The sequence below is a fragment of the Oncorhynchus mykiss genome, chromosome 16, assembly GCF_057628025.1.
Source record: "Oncorhynchus mykiss isolate SJ-2025 chromosome 16, ASM5762802v1, whole genome shotgun sequence".
In the NCBI taxonomy this organism is placed as follows: Eukaryota; Metazoa; Chordata; class Actinopteri; order Salmoniformes; family Salmonidae; genus Oncorhynchus; species Oncorhynchus mykiss.
The window spans coordinates 52,131,962-52,156,203 of record NC_143037.1 but is presented as its reverse complement, the minus strand read 5'-3'; the positions used below and the strand labels follow the sequence as shown (position 1 = coordinate 52,156,203).

The 24,242-nt window shown below is 46.0% G+C and overlaps 1 protein-coding gene across 4 annotated transcripts in view; it reads left to right on the top strand.

Moving 5' to 3' along the window:
* The window catches only part of LOC110492195 (signal peptide, CUB and EGF-like domain-containing protein 3), a 104,414-nt gene that overhangs the window by 62,096 nt on the left and 18,076 nt on the right, over positions 1-24,242 (top strand). For 2 of the 4 annotated variants that reach the window (XM_036947149.2, XM_036947148.2), the window contains exons 5-10: positions 3,230-3,376; positions 4,215-4,331; positions 8,465-8,512; positions 12,327-12,443; positions 14,241-14,363; positions 23,707-23,823. In XM_036947149.2, coding sequence (XP_036803044.1) covers positions 3,230-3,376; positions 4,215-4,331; positions 8,465-8,512; positions 12,327-12,443; positions 14,241-14,363; positions 23,707-23,823 — 669 coding nt within the window. The remainder of the gene's footprint in view (positions 1-3,229; positions 3,377-4,214; positions 4,332-8,464; positions 8,513-12,326; positions 12,444-14,240; positions 14,364-23,706; positions 23,824-24,242) is intronic. The other 2 variants (XM_036947151.2, XM_036947150.2) reach the window with 1 other exon arrangement.

Below are 24,242 nucleotides of genomic sequence, written 5' to 3'. Positions count from 1 at the left end.
TGTGTGTTGGGTTCACCTCCCGTCTGCCTGTGTGTTGGGTTCACCTCCCGTCTGCCTGTGTGTTGGGTTCACCTCCCCTCTGCCTGTGTGTTGGGTTCACCTCCCCTCTGTCTGTGTGTTGGGTTCACCTCCCGTCTGCCTGTGTGTTGGGTTCACCTCCCCTCTGCCTGTGTGTTGGGTTTGGCATGGAGCAGTGTGAAAGGACTGTTGAATTCCAACTTCTGCTTGAGTTTCCCCAGCACTGACCTCCTGAGGTTTACTGCACCTTAACTTAAAGAGGGTGTGTTGTTATATGGTCAGTGGACTCCAGTCGTCGTCCCTGTACTTAATGTGTCTCAACCGCTGTGGTGGAATGGGTTTTTTGTTCCGAGTTGACCCTCTGTCCTCAGTCTGTTTTTACAGTCAGTGTCTGATTGCTCAGCCTCTCCCATCTTTCTGACTGGGCCATCACCCCTTTTACGGATCAGGAAAGCAAAAGCTGGGAAGCTTGTCAGAAATGCTGAAGCCTGACATCGTAAGACCTCTTAACAGACTTTAGGTGATGGACAGCACTAATGCGACCCATCAACACCCCTGTTGATTCTTGCATCCTCAGCTAGACAAAAAAGTAGAGAAGGACCTGGAAACATATCTGCCTCTCTGACATCAGCCCCAACTAAGTGAAACTAAATAAAAGGGCCAGTTCAGTTTGTTGGCACGACACGTGGAAAACAAGAGGGTATAATTATGGAAGGCTATGAAGGCAGGCGTTAAAGTACATAAATAAGGCATTAAGGATAAAACTAGGCTCAGCTCTTGTCTCTTTGCCATGGTTCGTCAGCACATTTACACTGACAGTATTTTCTCATCATCACATCATACAGGATGTCCACAGGGCACTCACTTGAAAACTGTAGCATGATTGTCCATGTAGGGTACATTGCAGTCCTCTATAGCATGTAATATATAATAATAACACAATTACCAATTAGCAGACATCTTTATCCAAAGCTCCTTACAGTAGTGTGTGCATACGTTTTTGTATGGGTGGCCTGGCCCTTGGGTAGTTCTGAGATGTACTTACGGTCATGTACACATGTATAGTGCAGTACTTTTAACCAGAGCCCTTCAGGTCCTTGTCAAAAGTAGTGCACTAAATATGGAATAGGGCGCCATTTGGTGTCCTATAAACACATAGAGGTAGAGGAGGGACAGGGGTGGGGGATGAGAGATGTGTTTGGTTTTTAATGAGATAGTGGGTTTGGGGATTGTCACTACAGCTGTAATAGTGACATTGAGTCAAATCTCTGCCTGTGATCTATAAAGGTGTCATCCATAATACATAGTAGCATAACTCTCTCCTATCTGAGATATCTACTGTAGTCCTCATCCTCCACATACAACACCCGTTCTGCCAGTCACATTCTGTTAAAGGTCCCCAAAGCACACACATCCCTGGGTCGCTCCTCTTTTCAGTTCGCTGCAGCTAGCGACTGGAACGAGCTGCAACAGACACTCAAACTCGACAGTTTTATCTTAATCTCTTCATTCAAAGACTCCATCATGGACACTCTTACTGACAGTTGTGGCTGCTTTGTGTGATGTACTGTTGTCTCTACCTTCTTACCCTTTGTGCTGTTGGCTATGCCCAATAATGTTTGTACCATGTCTTGTGCTGCTACCATGTTTTGTTGCTACCACGTTGTTGTCATGTTGTGTTGCTACCATGCTGTGTTGTCATGTGTTGCTGCCATGCTATGTTGTTGTCTTAGGTCTCTCTTTATGTAGTGTTGTGTTGTCTCTCTTTATGTAGTGTTGTGTTGTCTCTCTTTATTTAGTGTTGTGTTGTCTCTCTTTATGTAGTGTTGTGTTGTCTCTCTTTATGTAGTGTTGTGGTGTCTCTCTTTATGTAGTGTTGTGTTGTCTCTCTTTATGTAGTGTTGTGTTGTCTCTCTTCTCGTGACGTGTGTTTTGTCCTATATTTATCCCAGCCCCCGTCCCCAGCACCCGTCCCCAGCCCCCATCCCCAGCACCCGTCCCCAGCCCCCATCCCCAGCACCCATCCCCAGCACCCGTCCCCAGCCCCCGTCCCCAGCACCCGTCCCCAGCACCCGTCCCCAGCACCCGTCCCCAGCCCCCGTCCCCAGCACCCGTCCCCAGCCCCCGTCCCCAGCCCCCGTCCCCAGCCCCCGTCCCCAGAACCCGTCCCCAGCCCCTGTCCCCAGCCCCCGTCCCCAGCACCCCTCCCCAGCCCCCGTCCCCAGCACCCGTCCCCGCAGGAGGCCTTTTGCCTTTTGGTAGGCAGTCATTGTAAATAAGAATTTGTTCTTAACTGACTTGCCTAGTTAAAATAAAGGTGTAATAAATAAAAATACCACTGACTCCTGTTATAATTTATAACACAATTGAGACCTGGGATGGAATCCTCTTGAGTCGTGGAAGGTGTTGCACAAGTGACCTTGATACATACATGAGATCAAAATGATGTGTCTGCATGGCTCTTTGAGTGTAGCTTTGAATGGCTAAAAAAACCCAGCTCTTGTAAGATGGCTGTATATAATGGAGTCCAACAAAAGCATCCCTTTGTTGGGTTTGGACAAATAATCAGTCCATGCATCCACAGTAAACTGACCCATTTTAACTGAACCAAAGCATTGTGGTTAGAGTGTAGTTAACCTCTGAAATGTGCTATGTGTTTTTTAGGCCTCTCCTCGCACGCCTCTGAGTTTGAAGAATGTGGCCGAAAGTTTAAATGTCTCCTTAGTGTCCTCTTTTCGGTTAGGGATTACCTCAATTAAGCTTACAGGACTTCAGGATCAACTCCTGGTGGGAGTTAAATCCTTTCTCTAGGCGGGCTAGTTTTTATAGCCTGGCACAATGCAGTGTGTTCTAACAGGATACCATCAACACTGGACATTTGGAACAGGGACAACTGTGGATGTCAGTCACCAGGAGCAGACAGGGTTAGGGAGTCTGTGTGTGTGTGTGTGTGTGTGTGTGTGTGTGTGTGTGTGTGTGTGTGTGTGTGTGTGTGTGTGTGTGTGTGTGTGTGTGGGTGTGTGGGTGGGTGGGTGGGTGGGTGGGTGGTGTGGGTGGGCTGGAGGCTGGTGGGAGGAGCTATAGGAGGACAGGCTCATTGTAATGGCTGGAATGGAAGAAATGGAACAGTATGAAACATCTGGCATCTGGACAAGGAGTAGTAAGTAGTACAATCTATCAGGTCACCTCTAACTCACTCTTCTCCCTGCAGTGCGATCAGAGGGCACCAAGGAGGGCCCCACCTGCATGGATAAGAACCATGGCTGTGCTCACATCTGCCGGGAGACACCAAAGGGAGGCATCGCCTGCGAGTGCAGGCCTGGCTTCCAGCTCACCAGGAACATGAGGGACTGCAAGTGTAAGTGGACCCCCTGCTCCCCTCTACACACGAAGCAGAGTCATTATAGTATGACTCCATATAAATCACTTATTATTACGGAGGGTGGAGCAGAACATTCAGCTCATTCTACCTTCCAATAGATGCATCCAACAGATTTTTAAAACAGCGTATGCAACCGGTTGTTTCCAAGTGATTCTGTCAGTTTATCACACCAAATGATTTATACCGTCTGATAATTGACACAAATAGAGTAACTAAGGGAGCGGTCAGCAGGTTTCTGTGAGACAGAGCCATTGTGATGGACAGCACACACTTCCTGTTGCCTTGCAACAAGGCTCATCCTGCCAGGGCTGGGGCCGGGGCTGATGGGGGATTTGCCTGTGTTTGGGTAAGGATTGGAGAAGTGTTATTCCAAAAAAAAGTGACAGCCCAGGAAAAGGGCAAAAGGCGCGGGGGTAGTAGAGTGCAGACAGAATGGAGGAGGAAGCCTTGGCTCTCACCCTCTGGCAGTCTGACATCGCAGGTGTATTGAGAATGCTAATGTCGACACAATCAACACACCACACACACACTCACACGTGCACACACACACACACACACACACACACACACACACACACTAAAAAAGCGGTACTCTTACTCCAATATGAGTCCCGTGAGAATCAAACTCTGCAGTTCTGCTCCATTCCACTAAGTAGGTGATGGTTTAGGGGTGTGAGTTCCTTCACACCAAGGTGTAAATGGGAGGACTGCCTAAACGTCTCCATCACACCAAGGTTGAGAGGGTGATTATGTCACAGCACACAGATGACAGTGCAGCATGTTCCTTCTGCTCTAACTGTGTGCTCCTTGACAGTGACCTGTAACTACGGCAACGGGGGTTGCCAGCACATCTGTGAGGAGACGGACCACGGCCCCAGATGTGCGTGTCACATGAAGTTTGCCCTGCACACTGATGGAAAGACATGTGTAGGTGAGTCAGCACCCATTGGACGGGTTGTGGAGGATAACTACCTGAAGGATGTGCTCTGAGATAGAATATGACATGTACTGTATCAATCATATCCACAACCGTACATATTACCAGGTAGTTCCAGAGGCATCTACATCGCCAAGAGTCGACTTCTGCTGCTTTGGCTATTACACACAAAGACAAAAGCTATGTCTCTCTCTGCTGCAGCCTACAGATGTGACCTTCTCTCTCTCTCTCTCTCTCTTTCTCTCATTCTCTCTCTCTCTCTCTCTCTCATTCTCTCTCTCTCTCTCATTCTATCTCTCATTCTCTCTCTCATTCTCTCTCTCTCTCTCTCTCATTCTCTCTCTCTCTCTCTCTCTCTCTCTCTCTCTCTCTATCTCTCTCTCATTCTCTCTCTCTCTCTCTCATTCTCTCTCTCTCTCTCTCTCTCTCTCTCTCTCTCTCTCTCATTCTCTCTCTCATTCTCTCTCTCTCTCTCTCTCTCTCTCATTCTCTCTCTCTCTCTCTCTCTCTCGCATTCTCTCTCTCTCTCTCTCTTTCTCTCTCTCTCTCTCTCTCCCCCTCTCTCTCTCTCTCTGTCTGCATTTGCCTTGCTCTTTCCTCTCTCCCTGCTTCACTGGACACTGTGCTTCCTCTGCTTCCGCTTCACCACCACATGTAACCAGACGCAGCTCCTCTACTCTTTGGGCCTTTGGTCAACTCCTCAATGATGATACACTGAAAGTATACCTAATCAAAGCCAACCTAAACCTTCATTGACATTTGTAAATATTGTTTGCTATGGTTGACATGAAGTAATTAAATCGAGGCTGTGTAGAATGACCCCAGGAAAGAGACACGTTGAACCGGACTGATTGTTTTTTTCTGTCAGGTGGATATATAGCATATTTTTAGTTCAGCTTTTGCTGTTTTGTAAGTGAATCGAGGCTGTGGAAAGGCTGGTTGGCTGGTGTCGGTGGCTGGTCAGCTGTTTTGGTTGGCTGGTTTCAGTGGCTGATTGTCTGGCTGGCTCAGGTTGTCTAGTCCCTCCGCCCTCCACCACAGTGCTGATGAGATCCAGGCCCATGTCAAGGCCTGGTCAACCACCCTATCATTACCACTGTACTCTAGCGAGGCTGCCAGGACGCCACAAAGTCTGCCGTGGCCAAATTCGATGTCTGAGCCACCATTACCAAAACCGAAGAGATCTGCGCCTGACGTGACAGATTAGGGAGCGCTCAGGCAGTTAGGGTCTTGAGTTTCCCTCCACATGCTCTGGAGGTACGGTGGATTGCGGAGGCGGGAGACAAGGGGGACGGGGAGTTGTGGTAGCAGCCCACTCTGCGGTTTGGTGCTGATGCACTCCATCTCTCCAAGAGGCACTATTAGTTAATATAACCACAATAAAATAAACAAACCGCCAAACGAGCCCCTCACAGCAGGCTGACTGACAGGATGATTGGGACTGCTTCAGCCAGGCACTAACATTACTAAAGACAGCCAGACAGCACAGACTGGGAGATGGAGACTCCCAGTGAAAATTAATTTCCTCAGTGAAAATATGACCAAATAACGATGTAAGAGGTTTTTTTTTATAGCAGTAATGGAGGATGATTCAAAACTGAAAAACAACCAAAGCAACCTTTATGTAAATTAGAGTATTCTGTTCATATAGCCCCAATATACTAGACTACAGTAGTTGAATTGAACAGTGACTACCACTTCAATGCTCTCAGTCCCATGAATAACACTGGAACAGGACCAACTAAACCATTGTTGACCATAGTAGTCCTACAGTGTCTATTGATTTCGTTGTTGTTTTTTCGTTTTTTTTTAAAACTCATTGTGGTGATGCACTGTGCCACGTCTTCATTAATTCTGTTGTCTCAGTCTCTCCACCCAAACTCAGTCATCATTCAATGGGCAGTGCAAAGCACTCTTCTATTTGAAACATTTTGTCTTTCATCTTTCCTATCAGTCACTTTTAGTGCATTGTTGGGGGTTTCGAGTTTATGGGGCAAGTCTCAACACATTTACTTCTACATGCTGTAAACGTACGTATCAGTAGAGCTCCCCGATATGGAGAAAAACACACACATCAAATTAGCATGGTGCGATATATCTAAACATATAGCTTACTTATTCCCATCTCTGTCACAGACACGCAAATAAGCACACACACACATACAGTCAGTAAGTGATGTACTGTATGATCTGATTTACTGTAAGGGAAACTCAGCAGATTACCAAATCAAAAGTTCCATCGAAGTTGGATTAACACAGTGTAACCTTCCCTCTACATCTGGTCTCCAGTGTGTTTGCACATACAGTACGTTTCTGTAAAGCAAAGCGTAACAAAACAGAAAGGAGCAGCTATCATGTGGAAGTATACAAGCTGTTAGTACAGCAGGTCATAAACCTCTCCAAATAACAGGCAGATGCAGACATGCTCAGGATCTGCATCATCTTAGAGGCTAGTCACACTATGCCATCCACACACACACACACACACACACACACACACACACACACACACACACACCAACAGAGGTGGAAATACTTGTCATACTTGAGTAAATGTAAAGATGCCTTAATAGAAAATGACTCAAGTAAAAGTGAAAGTCACCCAGTAAAATACTACTTGAGTAAAAGTCTAAAAGTGTTTGGTTTTAAATATACTTTTGTATCAAAAGTAAATGTAATTGCTAAAATATTCAAAAAGTGTTTGGTTTTAAATATACTTAAGTATCAAATGTAAAAGTATAAATCCTTTCAAATTCCTTATATTAAGCAAACTAGATGGCACAATTTAAAAAAAAAAATGTACTGATAGCCAGGGGCACACTACAACACTCATACATACAAAGTATTTATTTTTGGTGAGTCCTCCAGATCATAGGCAGTAGGGAGGACCAGGGATGTTCTCTTGATAAGTGTTTGAATTGGACCATTTTCCTGTCCTGCTAAAAATTCTAAAATTAACGAGTACTTTTGGGTGTCAGAGAAAATGTATGGAGTAAAAAGTACATTATTTTCTTTAGGAATGTAGCGGAATAAACGTAAAAGTTGTCAAAAAATAGAAATAGTGAAGTACAGATACCCCTAAAAACCTCTTAAGTAGTACTTTAAAGTATTTGTACTTAATTACTTTACACCTTTGCGTACACACACATATACACACATACACACACACACATATGCGCACACACTCACGCATGAGTAAAACAATCTGAGATACCCAAAATATTTTCGGCCTATGCTGGCATGGAATCACCCAGTCATATTGGCATATCCATGGCAACAGAGGATGTAAACAGTGCATGCTGTGTGTGCGGTCTCCTCGCCGAGGTAAAGAATCCTCAACGGTTCTCATGCGTTTCTATGAAAACAGAGAGTGACATGTGTAATCCCTAATTCACCTGAATGACACCAGAGGAATACATGTTCTAAGCATGTCAAAGAGAGTAGAGTGTCACACAACATAACACAACAGTAGCACCATGCTCTGAGATGCCACAACTTCTTATTTTTAACCCTGAATGCCTGGCAGCAAAGCATGATGGTAAATCTGTCCGTCTCTGACCTGTCTTCTCCTACCAACCACTAACTACTGTATATGACTCTTGCTATATTGGCTTGCAGAGTTTGCACTAACTTGGCTTTACCTCAAGTCTGCCTCCTTCTTGAACGTGTGGCTCTTGTATGTGCATGATTGCATGGTGTGGGTTTCTGCCTTTGTCTGCCTTTGTCATTAGAGGTGACCCTCTGGTTCTAGCGAGTTATCTATCATAGCCATTTTCTGTTTTGATTTAGAATGTACACAACATTGTCTGGCCAGCCATCCATTCATTATCAATAGTACAATTATTATCAATAGTTTTGCCCTTGTGACAAATCAATGGTTTTCTGCAACTCCTCTGGGCATTGATTCTGAGTGTTTCATCTGGGAGAGATGGATGACTTATGTGTTTCATGAATATGCTTAGTGAACCCAGAAATGGGGGCAATTCCATTGAACAGTACACCACTAAAGTACGGTATTATATACATAGAGGATTATTCTCATGATGACATCTCAGATGTTCGGCCCATGTTTCTAAATGGAGCACTAAAGCAGTATTTTTGCAATGTATGTGTATATGTGTGTGCAGGGGAGAGGAGTGTCCAGAACCAGGCAGCCCCACAGCTGTTCCCCAATGGTAAATATCTCTGTTCCTCTGGCTCCTCTGGCTCCTCTCTGGGGGGCTCCACTGACCCCCTGACTCCTCCTGACTGCGCCCCTCTGTCCTTCCATATGGGTGTGGGGTGTAGGCCGGCCGATCCGGGGGAAACTAACTAACCTAACACACATTGCACCCCTCCCAAAGGGGCATCATCCCTCTCTGACCCCTGACCTTTGGCACCTCCCCACCTTCCTCTTCCTTCTGTGAATGCCCTTTCAATAACAATGGTGGCTGCCCATGTCAAACCACGCCTTTTCAAAACACAGCTGCTGTTAGGAAAATAAGCCTTTAACTTACCAGCACAAAACAATATGATGAAAATGAAAGACAGATAAGAGATATATGGGATGTATTGAATGCTACAATATAGAGGCTTTAGAATAGACTTCCTGGTTCTGTATCATAGAGCAGCCCTTCCCTACCTAGAGTTAATCCCTGGCCAATCTGTTCTGTCTGAGCCTTTCATAAACTTTCTATGCCTCCTTTGAGGGCTGTATGTGGATGTGCTGGTGAAAGCCAGGCTAAGTGAATAGCCCGACTCAAAGTCCTCAACCTCTCTCTTCCAATTACTGTGATGGCTCTTTAGAAACAGGCCAAGCCAAGGGCCCTGATGTTTATTTGTGTTTTGATACAACTGCTAGGAAGAGAATTAAGCCCTGAGCTGTGCCGAGCACCTATCCGTGGCTGGTTTTGGAATGCTTTCACAGAGTGTTAGTGCTTGAGAGGGAGCCAGATTCACGGCCATGACTTGACACTCAGCCCCACAATAGACTGAACATAGAATACCTCTCTGTTCTAAAGTTTTAACTAGTCTTCCACTTGGAGAAATGTACATTACAGGTTTGATGTTTTTCAAGGTTACTCTTAACATTTAAGATTGGGTGTAGAGTGTAAAACAGTCACTCTCTCTATCTAGCTCAATATTATGATCAATATAATTGGAGATTTTTCTTTTGCTGTCTAAATTATGCTGTTATGATCTGACAGAAGTGACAAGAAAAATAAGCAGAGAGAGAGAGCGAGAGAGGGAGAGAAAAGAAGAAGACGGAGGGAGAGCGGGAGAGGAGGAGGGAGAGAGAGGGAGAGAGAAAGAGAGAGAGGGGAGAGAGAGAGAGAGAGAGAGAGAGAGAGAGAGAGAGAGAAAAGAAGAAGACGAAGGGAGAGCGGGAGGGGAGGAGGGACAGAGAGAGAGAGAGAGAGAGAGAGAGAGAGAGAGAGAAGACAGAGGGAGAGGGAGGGAGAGAGGGAGAGAGAGAGGGGAGGAGAGAGAGAGAGAGGAGGAGGGAGAGAGAGCGAGAGAGAGAGAGAGAGAGAGAGAGAGAGAGAGAGAGAGAGAGAGAGAGAGAGGGGGAAATAGATCATTGTGAGTGAGTTACCATGGTGGCTCATGCTTTCTGCTGAGGTTTCAGTCAGCTCAAACTGAGCTCAAAGAGCATTGCTTAATGAGCCCAGAAATCCATACAGCCAAGTCTGACTAAAGCTCGCTCTTGGGGTTGCTTTCAAAGCTACAGCAGTAAAGGAAATTTGCAAACCATTTTCAGGGGTTGTTATCGTCCTATTGTTTTTTTATTATTGAAAAAGCATTCCCTACATAATTTTTCTTCCATCTGAAATAACCTTTTTGTGCACTATTTTCAGAATAACCCAATTCTAACTGCATGTCTGCTGCTAGGTGAACTCAGAGGCTTGGATTTGGAGGAGTATGTGTGTGTGTCTGTGTTTCTTTGTTGTTGTTCAAACAAACCATACACAACTCAATGCTGATTTCTCATTTTTAATGCTTATAAAATCTTTGGTTCAACTATCCAATTGATGGTAACAGCCACTTTGGACTTGTTGCCTATGTCCTCCCAAAATCAAATGTATTTTATTGGCAGCCGGCAAGCGGTATGTCGCCCCTTGGCAAACAACCAAAGCTTATCACCACGTAGGTGCAATTTGGCAGTCAAATGACAAAGCTTTGTTATTGCTTCAGGGAGATAGGTACACTGTACATTACATCAACATCTGGAACTGATACAAATCAACACCATACATATCAGAGCCTTCATATTGTGAATATTTACTAAAGTCTCCCCATATAACCCAATACACTGAGTGTGGACGTGGCTGGTCTGCATCCTGTATCCAGAAAACACAACCCACACACATACCAGAGCGTGTCTCCCTCTTCCTTTTTGGCAAGCCATAATCATCATAAATATTTCTCTACCCTCATGATCATTAGTGTTTGGTGTGATACTGCCTCTCTTAGCGTTTTGGAGGCATGTCGTGACAGTGCTGCATCACCCTGTCTGCCAACTCTCAGTGCCTCACAGACAGTGTGCGACTTGGACAAACACACTGGCTGTGCCACTCTCCCCCGCACAGCACCACCGTGGTTCGCTAGGAATGCTCTCTCTCTCTCTCTACCCCAGCGCAGCGCCCATGGACTTTCACAGGATGGCTGAGTCATGGTCTTTAGGTTACAGCCAGAGCCAGCCCCAGGACCAAACTGCTTGGGATCTCTGTCACAGTGTCGCCGTGATGCCACTGTCTTCCAAATGTGAAACAAGCAATAAACACTTTAACACTTTCTCCCACCTAAATAGCATTCCTTGATCTATGACTTGCAGTAGAGTTGATGTGTATCAAAGGGGTTTGGTCTGCCCCATCATGGCTGCTCCCTGTAGCACAGTTTCATGTTAGCTTAGGTATTCCCCACAGAGATCCAGTTATTCTCTGTGGAGACTGGGGCAGCTGTGCTTCCTCTGTGGTGCCACGTGTGAGAAGCCCTCTCCACACCAGTTTCAACCCTCTCAGCAGTCTGCGGTGAAGCCCACGGCCAGGCCAGCTGTTCTGGTGCACTTTATGAGATAGGCTCTTGGGTATTTAATAGACCTAGTTTGTGAAATAACTGCCGACTGGTATCCCTCAGCTTATTAGAGGAAAAGTGATGCTATGTGCTTCTCTAAGAGTGACCAGATGCCCTTGTAGCAAGGTATCGTGATTTCCCCGAGTAGATCAGGTTTTGTTTTTCAATGGTGTTATTTCTCCAGAGTGTTTGAAGCTTTTGGCGATGGCTGCCAAAAGCCTGTTCCTGCTCGCAGACGGACACCAAGCTCTTTAAAGTGCTAACAAATTTCTTCTCTTCTGCTTCTTGTTGAAAGTCAGTCTTCTCTGTGAAACGTGTCAGTGTCTAGAGAGGAGCTGGACTACCCTCCCTTCCCTGACTAAATGACCTCCATTCTTCAAATCAATCAGGCTAACGCACGGACTGGCCTGGTGAAATTGCTTTTTTATCCCCAAAATGCCTGGAAGCTCTTGTCAAAGCCAGGGTAAAAATATATATATATTTTGACCTCAACTGTCTGGAGGAAGAGCTGCCGGCCTCATGAGAGGAGTTGGTTGATGTCCTGTGAGGAAGTTGGGGGAGGAATGGGGGTGGGGGGAGTTTAACTCACCTTGTCCCAAAAGCAGCCAAACATCCACGTGTGCACACACTCATTTGTTTATGTCTCGACACTATGTTCTTAGTACTCTGATCCTCTATCATTCATAGTATCATGTGTTGCATTATCTAACTGTGCTCTCTTGTTCACTTCCCTTGTTCCACACAGGAGCAAACTACTGAAGCACTTTCCAGTCTCTGCTCTGTCTTTGTATTATCGTCTTTGGAACTGCATTGTATAATAGACATCTTTTTAAAAGGATAATGAAAAGCATTCGGTTTTGGGATCAGTTCCACCACCTATAGCTCCCGGTGTGTGTGTCTAACTGTGATGTACTGCATGTGTGTTTCTTTCTGCAGAGACGTGTTCAGTGAACAACGGTGGCTGTGACAGCACGTGTCATGACGCGGTGACCGGAGTCCGCTGCAGCTGTCCTGTTGGCTTTACTCTCCAGCCAGACCGCAAGACCTGCAAAGGTAACCTAACACACATACACAAAGCCAGTCTCCCACTCTCACCTCTCACCACTCATCCTCTCAAACAGCAACTATCCACCTGTCAATGACATTATCTCCACCCCTTTCACATTGTCAATCATACAGTCTCCCAACCTCTCACACATACAATGTGTTATCACTAGACTTAACCCACACTTTGTCCTTCTTGTTCTAAAGCATAGTATTCTGTCAGTCACCCTGTTACACTACCAGTTAAGTCTGTCAATCATTATTTTCCTTCCTAAACTATCCACTCATTCTTTGTAGTGTTTCCTTTCTATCTTGGGCTATCTTGGTGGTTCCTAAGGTTTTACTGCCCCACCCCAACACACACACACACACACACACACACACACACACACACACACACACACACACACACACACACACACACACACACACACACACACACACACACACACACACAGTGGCCATGGAGAGCAGGGACCTGCCACTCTAATCAGAGATGCATTGTGGGCTCATTGAGGCGTGTAGGACTGCTGCTGTCTGGTTCCCCAGTGGCGCCTTGCCACCCTGCTCTGGCTCATCTCCTCTGTCTCATCGGAAGCCTCTGCCTCTGTCACAGCTCTTACATTGGGATAGAGTGGGAGTTGAGGTCTAGTGATGCCAACACTTCAATACTGTGTATATTCGAATGACCCTGCTCTTCTGGGTACTGCTTTGGCAGCAAATCCATTTGTCAAGCTACCCATATGTTGTTGCTGTCAAATACAAATAGCTTGATATCCCCACAACTTATCAAAAGCTGTTCTTAATTTATACAAACAAGAGCATGGGAGTAAGAACGTTTTAGATTAGAAGTACATTTCAAGGAGATGATAACAAAGAGAGAGAGAGAGAGAGAGAACGAGAGAGAAGAGCTCTGTGGAGAAACTCAAGACTGTTGATGCTGCCAAACAGCCTAGAATAGGAGTCTGCTTCCCCTTCAGTACTCATAACGTTACGCTAACAACTCTGATAAAAGTACATTGGGTTTATTAGTTTGGTTTGAGAGGAAAGAAAAGGAAAACAACCTCAGACAGCACTGGCAAGAGAAAACAGGGGCCTGCTGCGGGCAAGGGACCTCTCAGGGGGAGAGATGAAGAGAGAGACAGGAGAGAATTATTATTTTATTCAATTTCTGATGCATTTATTTTAACCAGATGATGTACTAAACTGTCCCTCAAGAGACGGAAGCTTCATTTACAATGATGATTCAGAGTTAGTCTGATCGAACTTGCAAGTCCAAGTCCCGATCAAAGCCCGGGTGAGCCATATAATGTATTGATTTGTTATTGACGATGAAAAGAATGGTCGAGCTGTGGTGGGGCTGTGCTGCTGAGACATAGCTCTCTCCTTGCTGTCTCTGTAAGAGCTGTGATCTATTCTAAACACATACAGACCCAGATCATACCCGTCCCAGATCTAAGGAGAAATCCCTGATGCACTTTCCCTGTGCATCTCTCTCTTCTCTCTCTGGGATGGATCTCCAGTCATCCATGTGGATCATCGTACTCTACTTAACACCCCGACTGCTCGGCCCCAGAGTCATCCATCACACATACATATTTCAGCCCTCAAATGCACACCACATCCTTGCCCTCTATCTCTCTCTTTCTCTCTCTTTCTTTCTTCTTTTCGTTCTTTCTTTCTTTCTCTCTCTCTCTCTCGCTCTCTCCCCCTCGCCCTCTCTACTGCACTTTCTCTTGTTCTTTCTCTCTCTTCCTGTCTGTGCATTGGAGTGAGTTCTCTGCTGTATGTGTTTTCTGTCCTCAGACATTGACGAGTGCCGCCTGAACAACGGGGGATGTGACCACGTGTGTCGGAACACAGTGGGCAGCTTCGAGTGCAGCTGCAAGAAGGGCTACAAGCTGCTGACCAATGAGAGGACTTGCCAAGGTAGGAACCCATCACTCCAACCGATCATCGGCTACCGCCTGTTCTGTGTGCCCTTCACCTAATGACATAGATTTAGATGGTTATGAGTTAGGCAGGTTGTTTAGTCACCCTGTTACTGAGGTGAATGGCAAGGTAATAGTATTGTCGTGATAATAGTAAGTCGTCTTACTCCTCCCTAATTGTTTTGACTTCAGCTTGCTGAGAGGAGCTGCCAAACCAGGCCTCTCTCTAGCTTGTTTGTTTCTAAGATTCGGCGGTAGCCGTAGTTCAGCGGGAGCCAGGGGAGCCACCCACAGAACAAATAAACAGTTTGCCATGCAGACCTACTACTACAGGTGTGGAATAAGTGCTCTAAGTCTAAAAAACCTCTGGGTCTTGACTTGGGCAAACCATCTCCCTCCCAAACATCTGGCACTGCTGGGAAGAGAAGTCAAGGCAAGAACTATGGAACTATGGAAATTCGTGTATTGATGTGGTCAATCAGGATCAAGGCTGGTACATATCAGTGACATGCCTTGGGCTCAACATTGAAACACATCATCCTAAACATGCACATCTATGCCAAGTATGGGTATTTAAAGTGTATGCTGTCCAACTCACTGTAAAGAGACCAACTGTTTCTGTAATTGAAGTTGAGAACGTGTTAAGGTACATCAATCTGACTCTTTGGGGGTCAGCACTTTCTCTCCTTATTTGGAATCTATCTAGATAATGCTGTCATTTTGCAGATGCTTTTAGCCAAGGCCTCTCACATTTAACACAAACAATATGACCCAAGGGAGAATTGAAAACACATCTTTAATGTTCCTGTGGCACTTCCCAACAACCAACTCAGTCACATGGTCTTGGGAATATTCCAAGCTGAGAGGAGGAGGGTGATGTTGTGTTGTATGTGAGTGGGGCTACTTAGGAACAGTGTTGAGATTGTTAGGAACAGTTTGTTTTGTCTGCAGAGTAGGGTGTTGATAAAACTGGCCTCCAGTGGAGTGAGGCGTTGTCAAGCCAACATCCTCGGCAGCACCCCTGTGCTAGGCTGCACCACACCCCACCACACTACACTACACTACACCACACTACACCACACCACACTACACTACACAACACCACACTACACTACACCAAACCACACCACACCACACTACATACACTACACTAAGCCACACCACACCACACTACACCACACCACACCACACTACACTACACTACACCACACCACACCACCCCACACTACACTACACCAAACCACACCACACTACACATCAACACACCACACCACACTACAGTACACTACATTACACTAGACCACACTACAGTTAACTACACCACACCACACCACACTACCCCACACCACACTAAATTACACTATACTACACCACACGATACTACACTACAGTACACCACACCACAATACACTACACCACACTACACCACACCACACTATACTACACCATACAACACCCACACTACACCACACCACACCACACTACACCACACTACACCACACAACGCTACACCACACTACACTACACCCACACCACCCTACACTACACCACACTGCACCACAGTACACCACACAACAGTACACTACACCACACCACACTACACTACACTGCACCGCACCACACTACACCACACTACACTACACTGCACCACCCTACACTACGCTACACCACACTACACAACACCACACTACACTACACCCACACTACACTACACCCACACCAGACCACACCACACTACACTACACTGCACCACACCACACTACACCCACACCACACCACAATACAGTACAGTACACTACACCACACTACAGTACACTACACCACACTACACCACACCACACTATACTACACCATACTACACCCACACTACACCAAACTACACTATACTACACCACGCGACACCACACCATACTACACCACACTACACTACACCCATACCACACCACACTACACTACACTGCACCACACCACACAACACCACACCGCACACCACTACACTACACCACGTGACACCACACTACACCACACTACACTACAGTACACTACACTACAATACACTACAGTACACTATACCGCACTACAGTTAACTACACCACACCACACTACACTACACTACACCATACTACACCCACACTACACTACACCATACCACACCACACTATACTACACTGCACCACACCACACTACACCACACTACAGTACACTACAGTACACTACACTACAGTACACTACACCACACCACACCACACTACACTACACTACACCATACTACACCCACACTACACTACACCACACCACACTACACTACACCATACTACACCCACACTACACTACACCACACCACACCGCACTACACAACACTACACCACACCGCACCACCCTACACCACACTACAACACACTACACTACACCACACCACACCACACTACACCACACCACACCACACTACGCTGCACCACACCACACCACACTACGCTGCACCACACCACACCACACTACACTACACCACACCACAGTATACCACACTACACCACACTACACTACAATACAGTTAACTACACCACACCACACCACACTACACATCAACACACCACACCACACTACACTGCACCACACTACACCACACTACACTGCACCACACTACACCACACTACACTGCACCACACTACACCACACTACACTACACCACACCACACCGCACTACACAACACTACACCACACTGCACCACCCTACACCACACTACAACACACTACACTACACCACACCACACCACACTACACCACACCACACCACACTACGCTGCACCACACCACACCACACTACACCACACTACACTACACCACACCACAGTATACCACACTACACCACACTACACTACAGTTAACTACACCACCCCTCACTACACCACACCACACCACACTACACATCAACACACCACACCACACTACAGTACAGTACATTACACTACACCACACTACAGTTAACTACACTGCACCACACCACACTACACCACGCTACCCTACACCACACTACCCCACACCACACTAAACTACACTATACTACACCACACTACACCACACGATACTACACTACAGTACACCACACCACAATACACTACACCACACTACACCACACCACACCACACTATACTACACCATACTACACCCACACTACACCACACCACACAACACTGCACCACACTACACCACACAACGCTACACCACACTACACTACACCCACACCACCCTACACCACACTATACCACACAACACTACACCCACACCACCCTACACTACACTACACTACACTGCACCACAGTACACCACACAACAGTACACTACACCACACCACCCTACACTACACTACACCCACACCACACTACACCAAAGTACACTACACTACACCACACTACAGTACACTACACCACACCACAGTACACTACAGTTAACTACACCACACCACACCACACTACACTACACCACGCTACCCTACACCATACCACACTACACTACCCCATACCACACTACACTACACCATACCCCACTACACTACACCACACCACACCACACCCACACCACACTACACTAAACTACACCACACTACAGTACACTACACTACATCACACTACACTACAGTTAACTACACAACACCACACCACACTACACTACACCACACCACACTACACTACACTAAACCACACCACACCACACTACATACACACACTACATCATCATTCTCTTTCAATCTTACACTGTAGGGGCGATATGCCTGGCACCCCATAAATAACACACTTACAGAAATGTAAGATTGTTCAGATTGAAGGGCAAGACGAGGGTGTTTCTGTTTGTATTCTATTCAAAAACAGCAGCCACTGTTCTTTCAGTGTGTCCCTCATCTCTGGTACATACACTAAGCCACATCACACCACTCTACCACACCACACCACACCACACTACACTACACCATACTACACCCACACTACACCACACCGCACCGCACCACACCACACCACACTACACTACACTACACTACAATACACCACACAACACTACACCACACCACACTACAATACACCGCACCACTCTACACTACACTACACTACACTACACCCACACCACCCTACACCACACTATACCACACTACACCCACACCACACCACTCTATACCACACCACACTACACCCACACCACACCACCCTACACTACACCACACTACACCGCACCACACCACAGTACACTACACCACACTACAATACACTACACCACACCACAGTACACTACACTTAACTACACCACACCACACTACACTGCCACACACCACACCAACACTACACTATACCACACCACACTACACTACACCCACACCATACCACCCTACACCACTCTATACCACACCACAGTACACTACACCACACTACACTACAGTTACCTACACTACACCACACCACCCTACACTACACTACACCACACTACACCACACCACACCACACCACACTACACTACAGTACACTACCCTACCCTACACCACACCACACTACACTGCCCCACACCACACCACACTATACTACACCATACTGCACCCACACCACACCACCCTACACTACACTACACCACACCACAGTACAATACACTACACCTCACCACAGTACACCACACTACACTACAGTACACTACCCTACACCACACCACACTACACTGCCACACACCACACCAAAACTACACTATACTACACCACACTACACCACACTATACTACACCATACTGCACCCACACTACACCACACCACACTACACTACACTGCACCACCCTACACTACACTACACCACACTACACCCACACCACACCACACTACACCCCACTACACTACACCGCACTACACCCACACCACACCACACTACACCCCACTACACTACACCGCACCACACTACACTAAATTACGGTACACCACACCCCACTACACTACACCACACCACACTACACCACACCACACTACACCACACTGCACTACACTGCACCACCCTACACTACACTACACTACACTGCACCACACCACACTACACCCACACCACAGTACAGTACACTACACCACACTACACTACACCACACCACACCACACCACACTACACTACACTGCACCACACCACACAACACCACACTGCACACCACTACACTACACCACGTGACACCACACTACACCACACTACAGTTAACTACACTACACTACACCACACCACAATACACTACACCATACTACACCCACACTACACTACACCACACCACACTACACTACACCATACTACACTACACCACACCGCACTACACAACACTACACCACACCGCACCACCCTACACTACACTACAACACACTACACTACACCACACCACACTACACTACACCACACCACACCACACCACACTACGCTGCACCACACCACACCACACCACACCACACTACACCACACCACAGTATACCACACTACACTACACTACAGTTAACTACACCACACCACACTACACTACTCTGTACCACACTACACTACACTACGCTGCACCACACTACACCACACCACACTACACCACACTACAGTTAACTACACCACACTACACTACAGTTAACTACACCACACTACACCGCACCACACTACACTGCACCACCCTACACTATGCTACACCACACCACACCACACCACCACCCCACACTACACTACACAACACTGCACCACAAGACACTACACTACAACACACTACACTACACCACACTACACTACACCACACCACACCACACCACACTACACTGCACTACACTACACCACACTACACTACACCACACCACACTATACCACATGTAGGTTTAGGTGGCATGTACATGTAGGTGGCAGACTGACTGACTGACTGACTGACTGACTGGGCCATGAAAGGGAGCCATAGGATTCAGCAGGTCTATAGTGTGATTCTAGTTGACTACTGGCTTTTTAGTGCTTGTGATTCCTCCCCTCCCCCTCCTATTTTTTAATTAGATGTTTTGACCTTCAAGATATCATGTTTAGGTAGTCCCACATGACCGTACAGTATTTCCATGACAGGTAGCTGCCTGGGAACCTCAGGGTTTTCAGCCCAACACCAGCCACTTGGCTTTTGCTCAATAACTGTGACATCTTAAATGCAGCAGACAGATAGCAGAAAACATCACACCACCACAAGCGCAACAGAGTATCACAGCTGAACAGGCTTATGGCTGAATATACTGCTTGGACATTTTTTCTTAGCTGTGTTTTTCATGCATATCTTTTTTTGAGTGGACAATGTCCTAAGATCAACAGCAATATACTCATTCTTAGTTAAGCGGTGTGTGGCCAGCACTTTCTCAGGCCCCGCTGGGTGACAGGAGCAAGGGCTATATCCCAGCTAGCTGAGATCTGGCCTGGCTGGCCATTGTTATTGGGAAGTTTGGGGTGCAAAAAGGAAGAAGGAAATGTGGTGAGCATGAAGCCAAATAACACTCATCTACCCACTTAAAGCCAGTGCCATAAGTGAATAAAAGAGCTAGAAACTCAATCAAAAGAATTCCTGCCTTATCAGAGATGTGGCTGTGCTGTAACATTCTGTAAAAAAAAATGACCTACTACAGTACAGAAAGTGCATAGTACAGTGTTGGGATATATAAACTGAACTTCACAACCTTTTATCTTGGTTTGAACAGTCAGTGTTTCCCAGATGACAGAGGACCACGCGTGGTCCATCAATCAAGACGTGACATGTCTGGCCCGGCCAGGTCCAGGGCCTGGAGGCATTCCTTACCCCTTCCTGCCCCCCGTCCTACCCATCCCCTGCTGATCCCAATGAGGGCATGGTGGGAGTGCCCTTATCAGATCCTACTAGGTCTCCCTCAGAAGGAGCATCACTGATAAAGGCCTTATCTACTCTGTGTAAACAGCCTCGGCCAGGCATTGTTTCACTGTTCTATTGTTGTAATATTTATTTGTTCTGAAGGATTGTTATTTTGTGTAACTGAGGGGGGAAGAGATGAGGTGATGAGGTGAGTCGTAGGCCAGTCTGGGACACTGTGGGTCTGCGACGGAGGAGGATTGTCGAAAGAAACCTGTGGCCTTAGATTTTTTTATTTTCATCATTCTCTTTCAATCTTACACTGTAGGGGCGATATGCCTGGCACCCCATAAATAACACACTTACAGAAATGTAAGATTGTTCAGATTGATTGGCAAGACGAGGGTGTTTCTGTTTGTATTCTATTCAAAAACAGCAGCCACTGTTCTTTCAGTGTGTCCCTCATCTCTGGTCCCGTGTCCCCTTGCACGTACATGGGCCTCTAGCCCTGCCAACCCCCGCATACCTCACTGTACCTGCTGGTAAACAACGACCGTAGTCCCAGGCATCCTGACACATCCAAGCCCATCCCTTGCTTTGTACAGTGTAGTACAATACGCTGCAGGTTGCTTCTTCCCATTGAATCCTATTGATCAGAGATGAATAGAATATGTCCCAGCAGCAAAGCATGTCCCCAGTCAACACCAGTCCTGAGATGGTGGCTTGCATCCCAATATCCCAGAAGAGTGCCTTCAAATGAAACAAATGATTCTAGTTCATTTCTATTTTTGACTTTGGAGTTGAGAGCTCAGTAAAAGTTAGCTTTTTTTAGCCCCAAAATGATAAACCAATGTGGTAATACATAAAACGAACCGCTCAGCATCTCTCATTTCTCAGTGTTAAACAATAACACTATAAGATTCCATTCAGGTTATTGGGAAAGAGTTCACAAAGTGAACATAGTGGGGATCACTTCCACTTCTTTAGCTGGATGAATATCTACTCTTTATGCCAAGTTGCCTTTTAGGGGTTGTAGAAACTTTCAACATCACCCGGTGTTCCTCCTGAAGCACCGAAGACACCCTGTCTACTCTTTTGAAAGCTGATCACTTAATAGTTGTTTAATCTCAACCCAATCCCACGTCTTTGGCTGGAGGTATTCTCACAAGAGGCTTGCCAAAACTCCTTGGCTGTGTCTCAAACAGCACCCTATTCCCCATATAATGGTGCCCTATGGGCCCGGGTAAAAGTACTGCAATAAATAGGAAATAGTGTGCCATTTGTGACGCATCCCTAGACTAGTAACTTCTCTCTCAAGGCTGGACAGAGTTCAATGGTATAAGGGATTACGCCTCAAGTATGAACATTTGGGGATGTCCACTGTGCTAGAAGGTAAAAAGAGAAAGAAAACTCCCTATATTGCAGCTGACAAAGTTAAGATCTTCCTTCTTGTTCTTGGTAACCCAGTATTTTTTAGCTTTAGCAGTATTCCTATAATTGCCATGTAATGTATACTATCAAACCATTATCATCTTTCTGATGTTGGGCTGACAGTGCCTTAGAGCCAGGTGAGACAAAGTTCAGGATGGGGAGAATATAGACTATGAAATGCCTGGGAACCTCCCTACATTTTCTATCCTTTTCAATTTAGCCAATTAAATTTCCAGTAAAGCTGTAGCTAGGCCCCCGTTCTCTCCAGTTCCCAGCTCTCTTCTCTGTAGACGCTGTCTGGACTTGACATATGTAATTGCTGACATTTAAACATTGGATAGTAGGCTACCGAACCCAAATGTCCTCCACCTTATTATTTTAATGGTCTCAGCCAGGGCTCCATTTTTATTTACAGGCATGGAGAGTGATATCAGAGGTACATGTATGAGAGGCCAGTGGTGTTCCAATTATCTGATAAAGTCCAGCAGGGAATAAGGATAAGAGGAAGTAACAACAGACAGAAAGTTATTCTCGTGCACCCAGTGCAAGGTGGTGGACCTGGAGGGCAGGGGTCAGGGTCAGGGAAGATGACTGGAGAGATTCTTTAGACAGACAGAATCATGACCCGCCTCTGGTCTCACGTTACAGCACATTCCTAGATAAGCAGAACTGCTTCTCAGACAAATGATTTCCACTTGGCTTCAGAACACAATAATAAGACATTTGAGATAGTGAGTTTCATTAAATGGTTATTTTTTAGTGGAAGAAACAGTGGTATAGTGAAATGATTGACAGGTAACTTTGGAATTGAAAAATGGCCCAAAGCTCCTGTTATCAGTAGGTGAAACATTCTTGCTACTGCTCAGACTGGCAACCAATGTCTCATACCAAACAAAATGGTATTCAATTTAAAAAACATTATTTATTTATTTTGCTGTGTCCCATTGCAATTTATTTCTAATCCAAGTCGTCATATATATATATATATATTTTTTTTTTTTTCTATTATAAAATCTCAAATGAGTTTTGAGAAGTTGTGTAAGTGAATAATGTGAACTTCTCTCTGTATATTCCCCTCTTCCCAGACATTGACGAGTGTTCTTTTGACCGGACGTGTGACCATTCCTGCGTCAACTCCCCCGGCAGCTTCCAGTGCTTCTGTCATAAAGGCTATGTTCTCTACGGTCTGGCACATTGTGGAGGTGAGGTGATGCTTATTCCCCCTCTCAACGTGTCTGTACACCATTACTCACACAGTCCACCTCACTTTCTCTAGAAACCACACCTGCCTGCTAAGTTATCCATAATAACTTGAATCTTCATTATCATTACTGCAGCTAGCTTCTATAGCAACTTGTTTTTTTTATAGCCTGTTTGTATGGCTCCCTAGTTCATATTGCTTACCAGACCAGTCGAGTCTAATGCTAGCAATCCCGAGGTGAAGGAAGACTTGATTTTTGTGACATGAGTAGTACACAGTAGCACACATGACTCCACCTGTTGCACTAAAACAAACAATTATTATAAGAGGTATGTGCATGACGCTGTGGTGAAGTTGTTGATCTATTCCAGTGTGGTAGAAATAAAGGTAGGCCGTCTCGTGTGCCAGATCTGCAGGGCA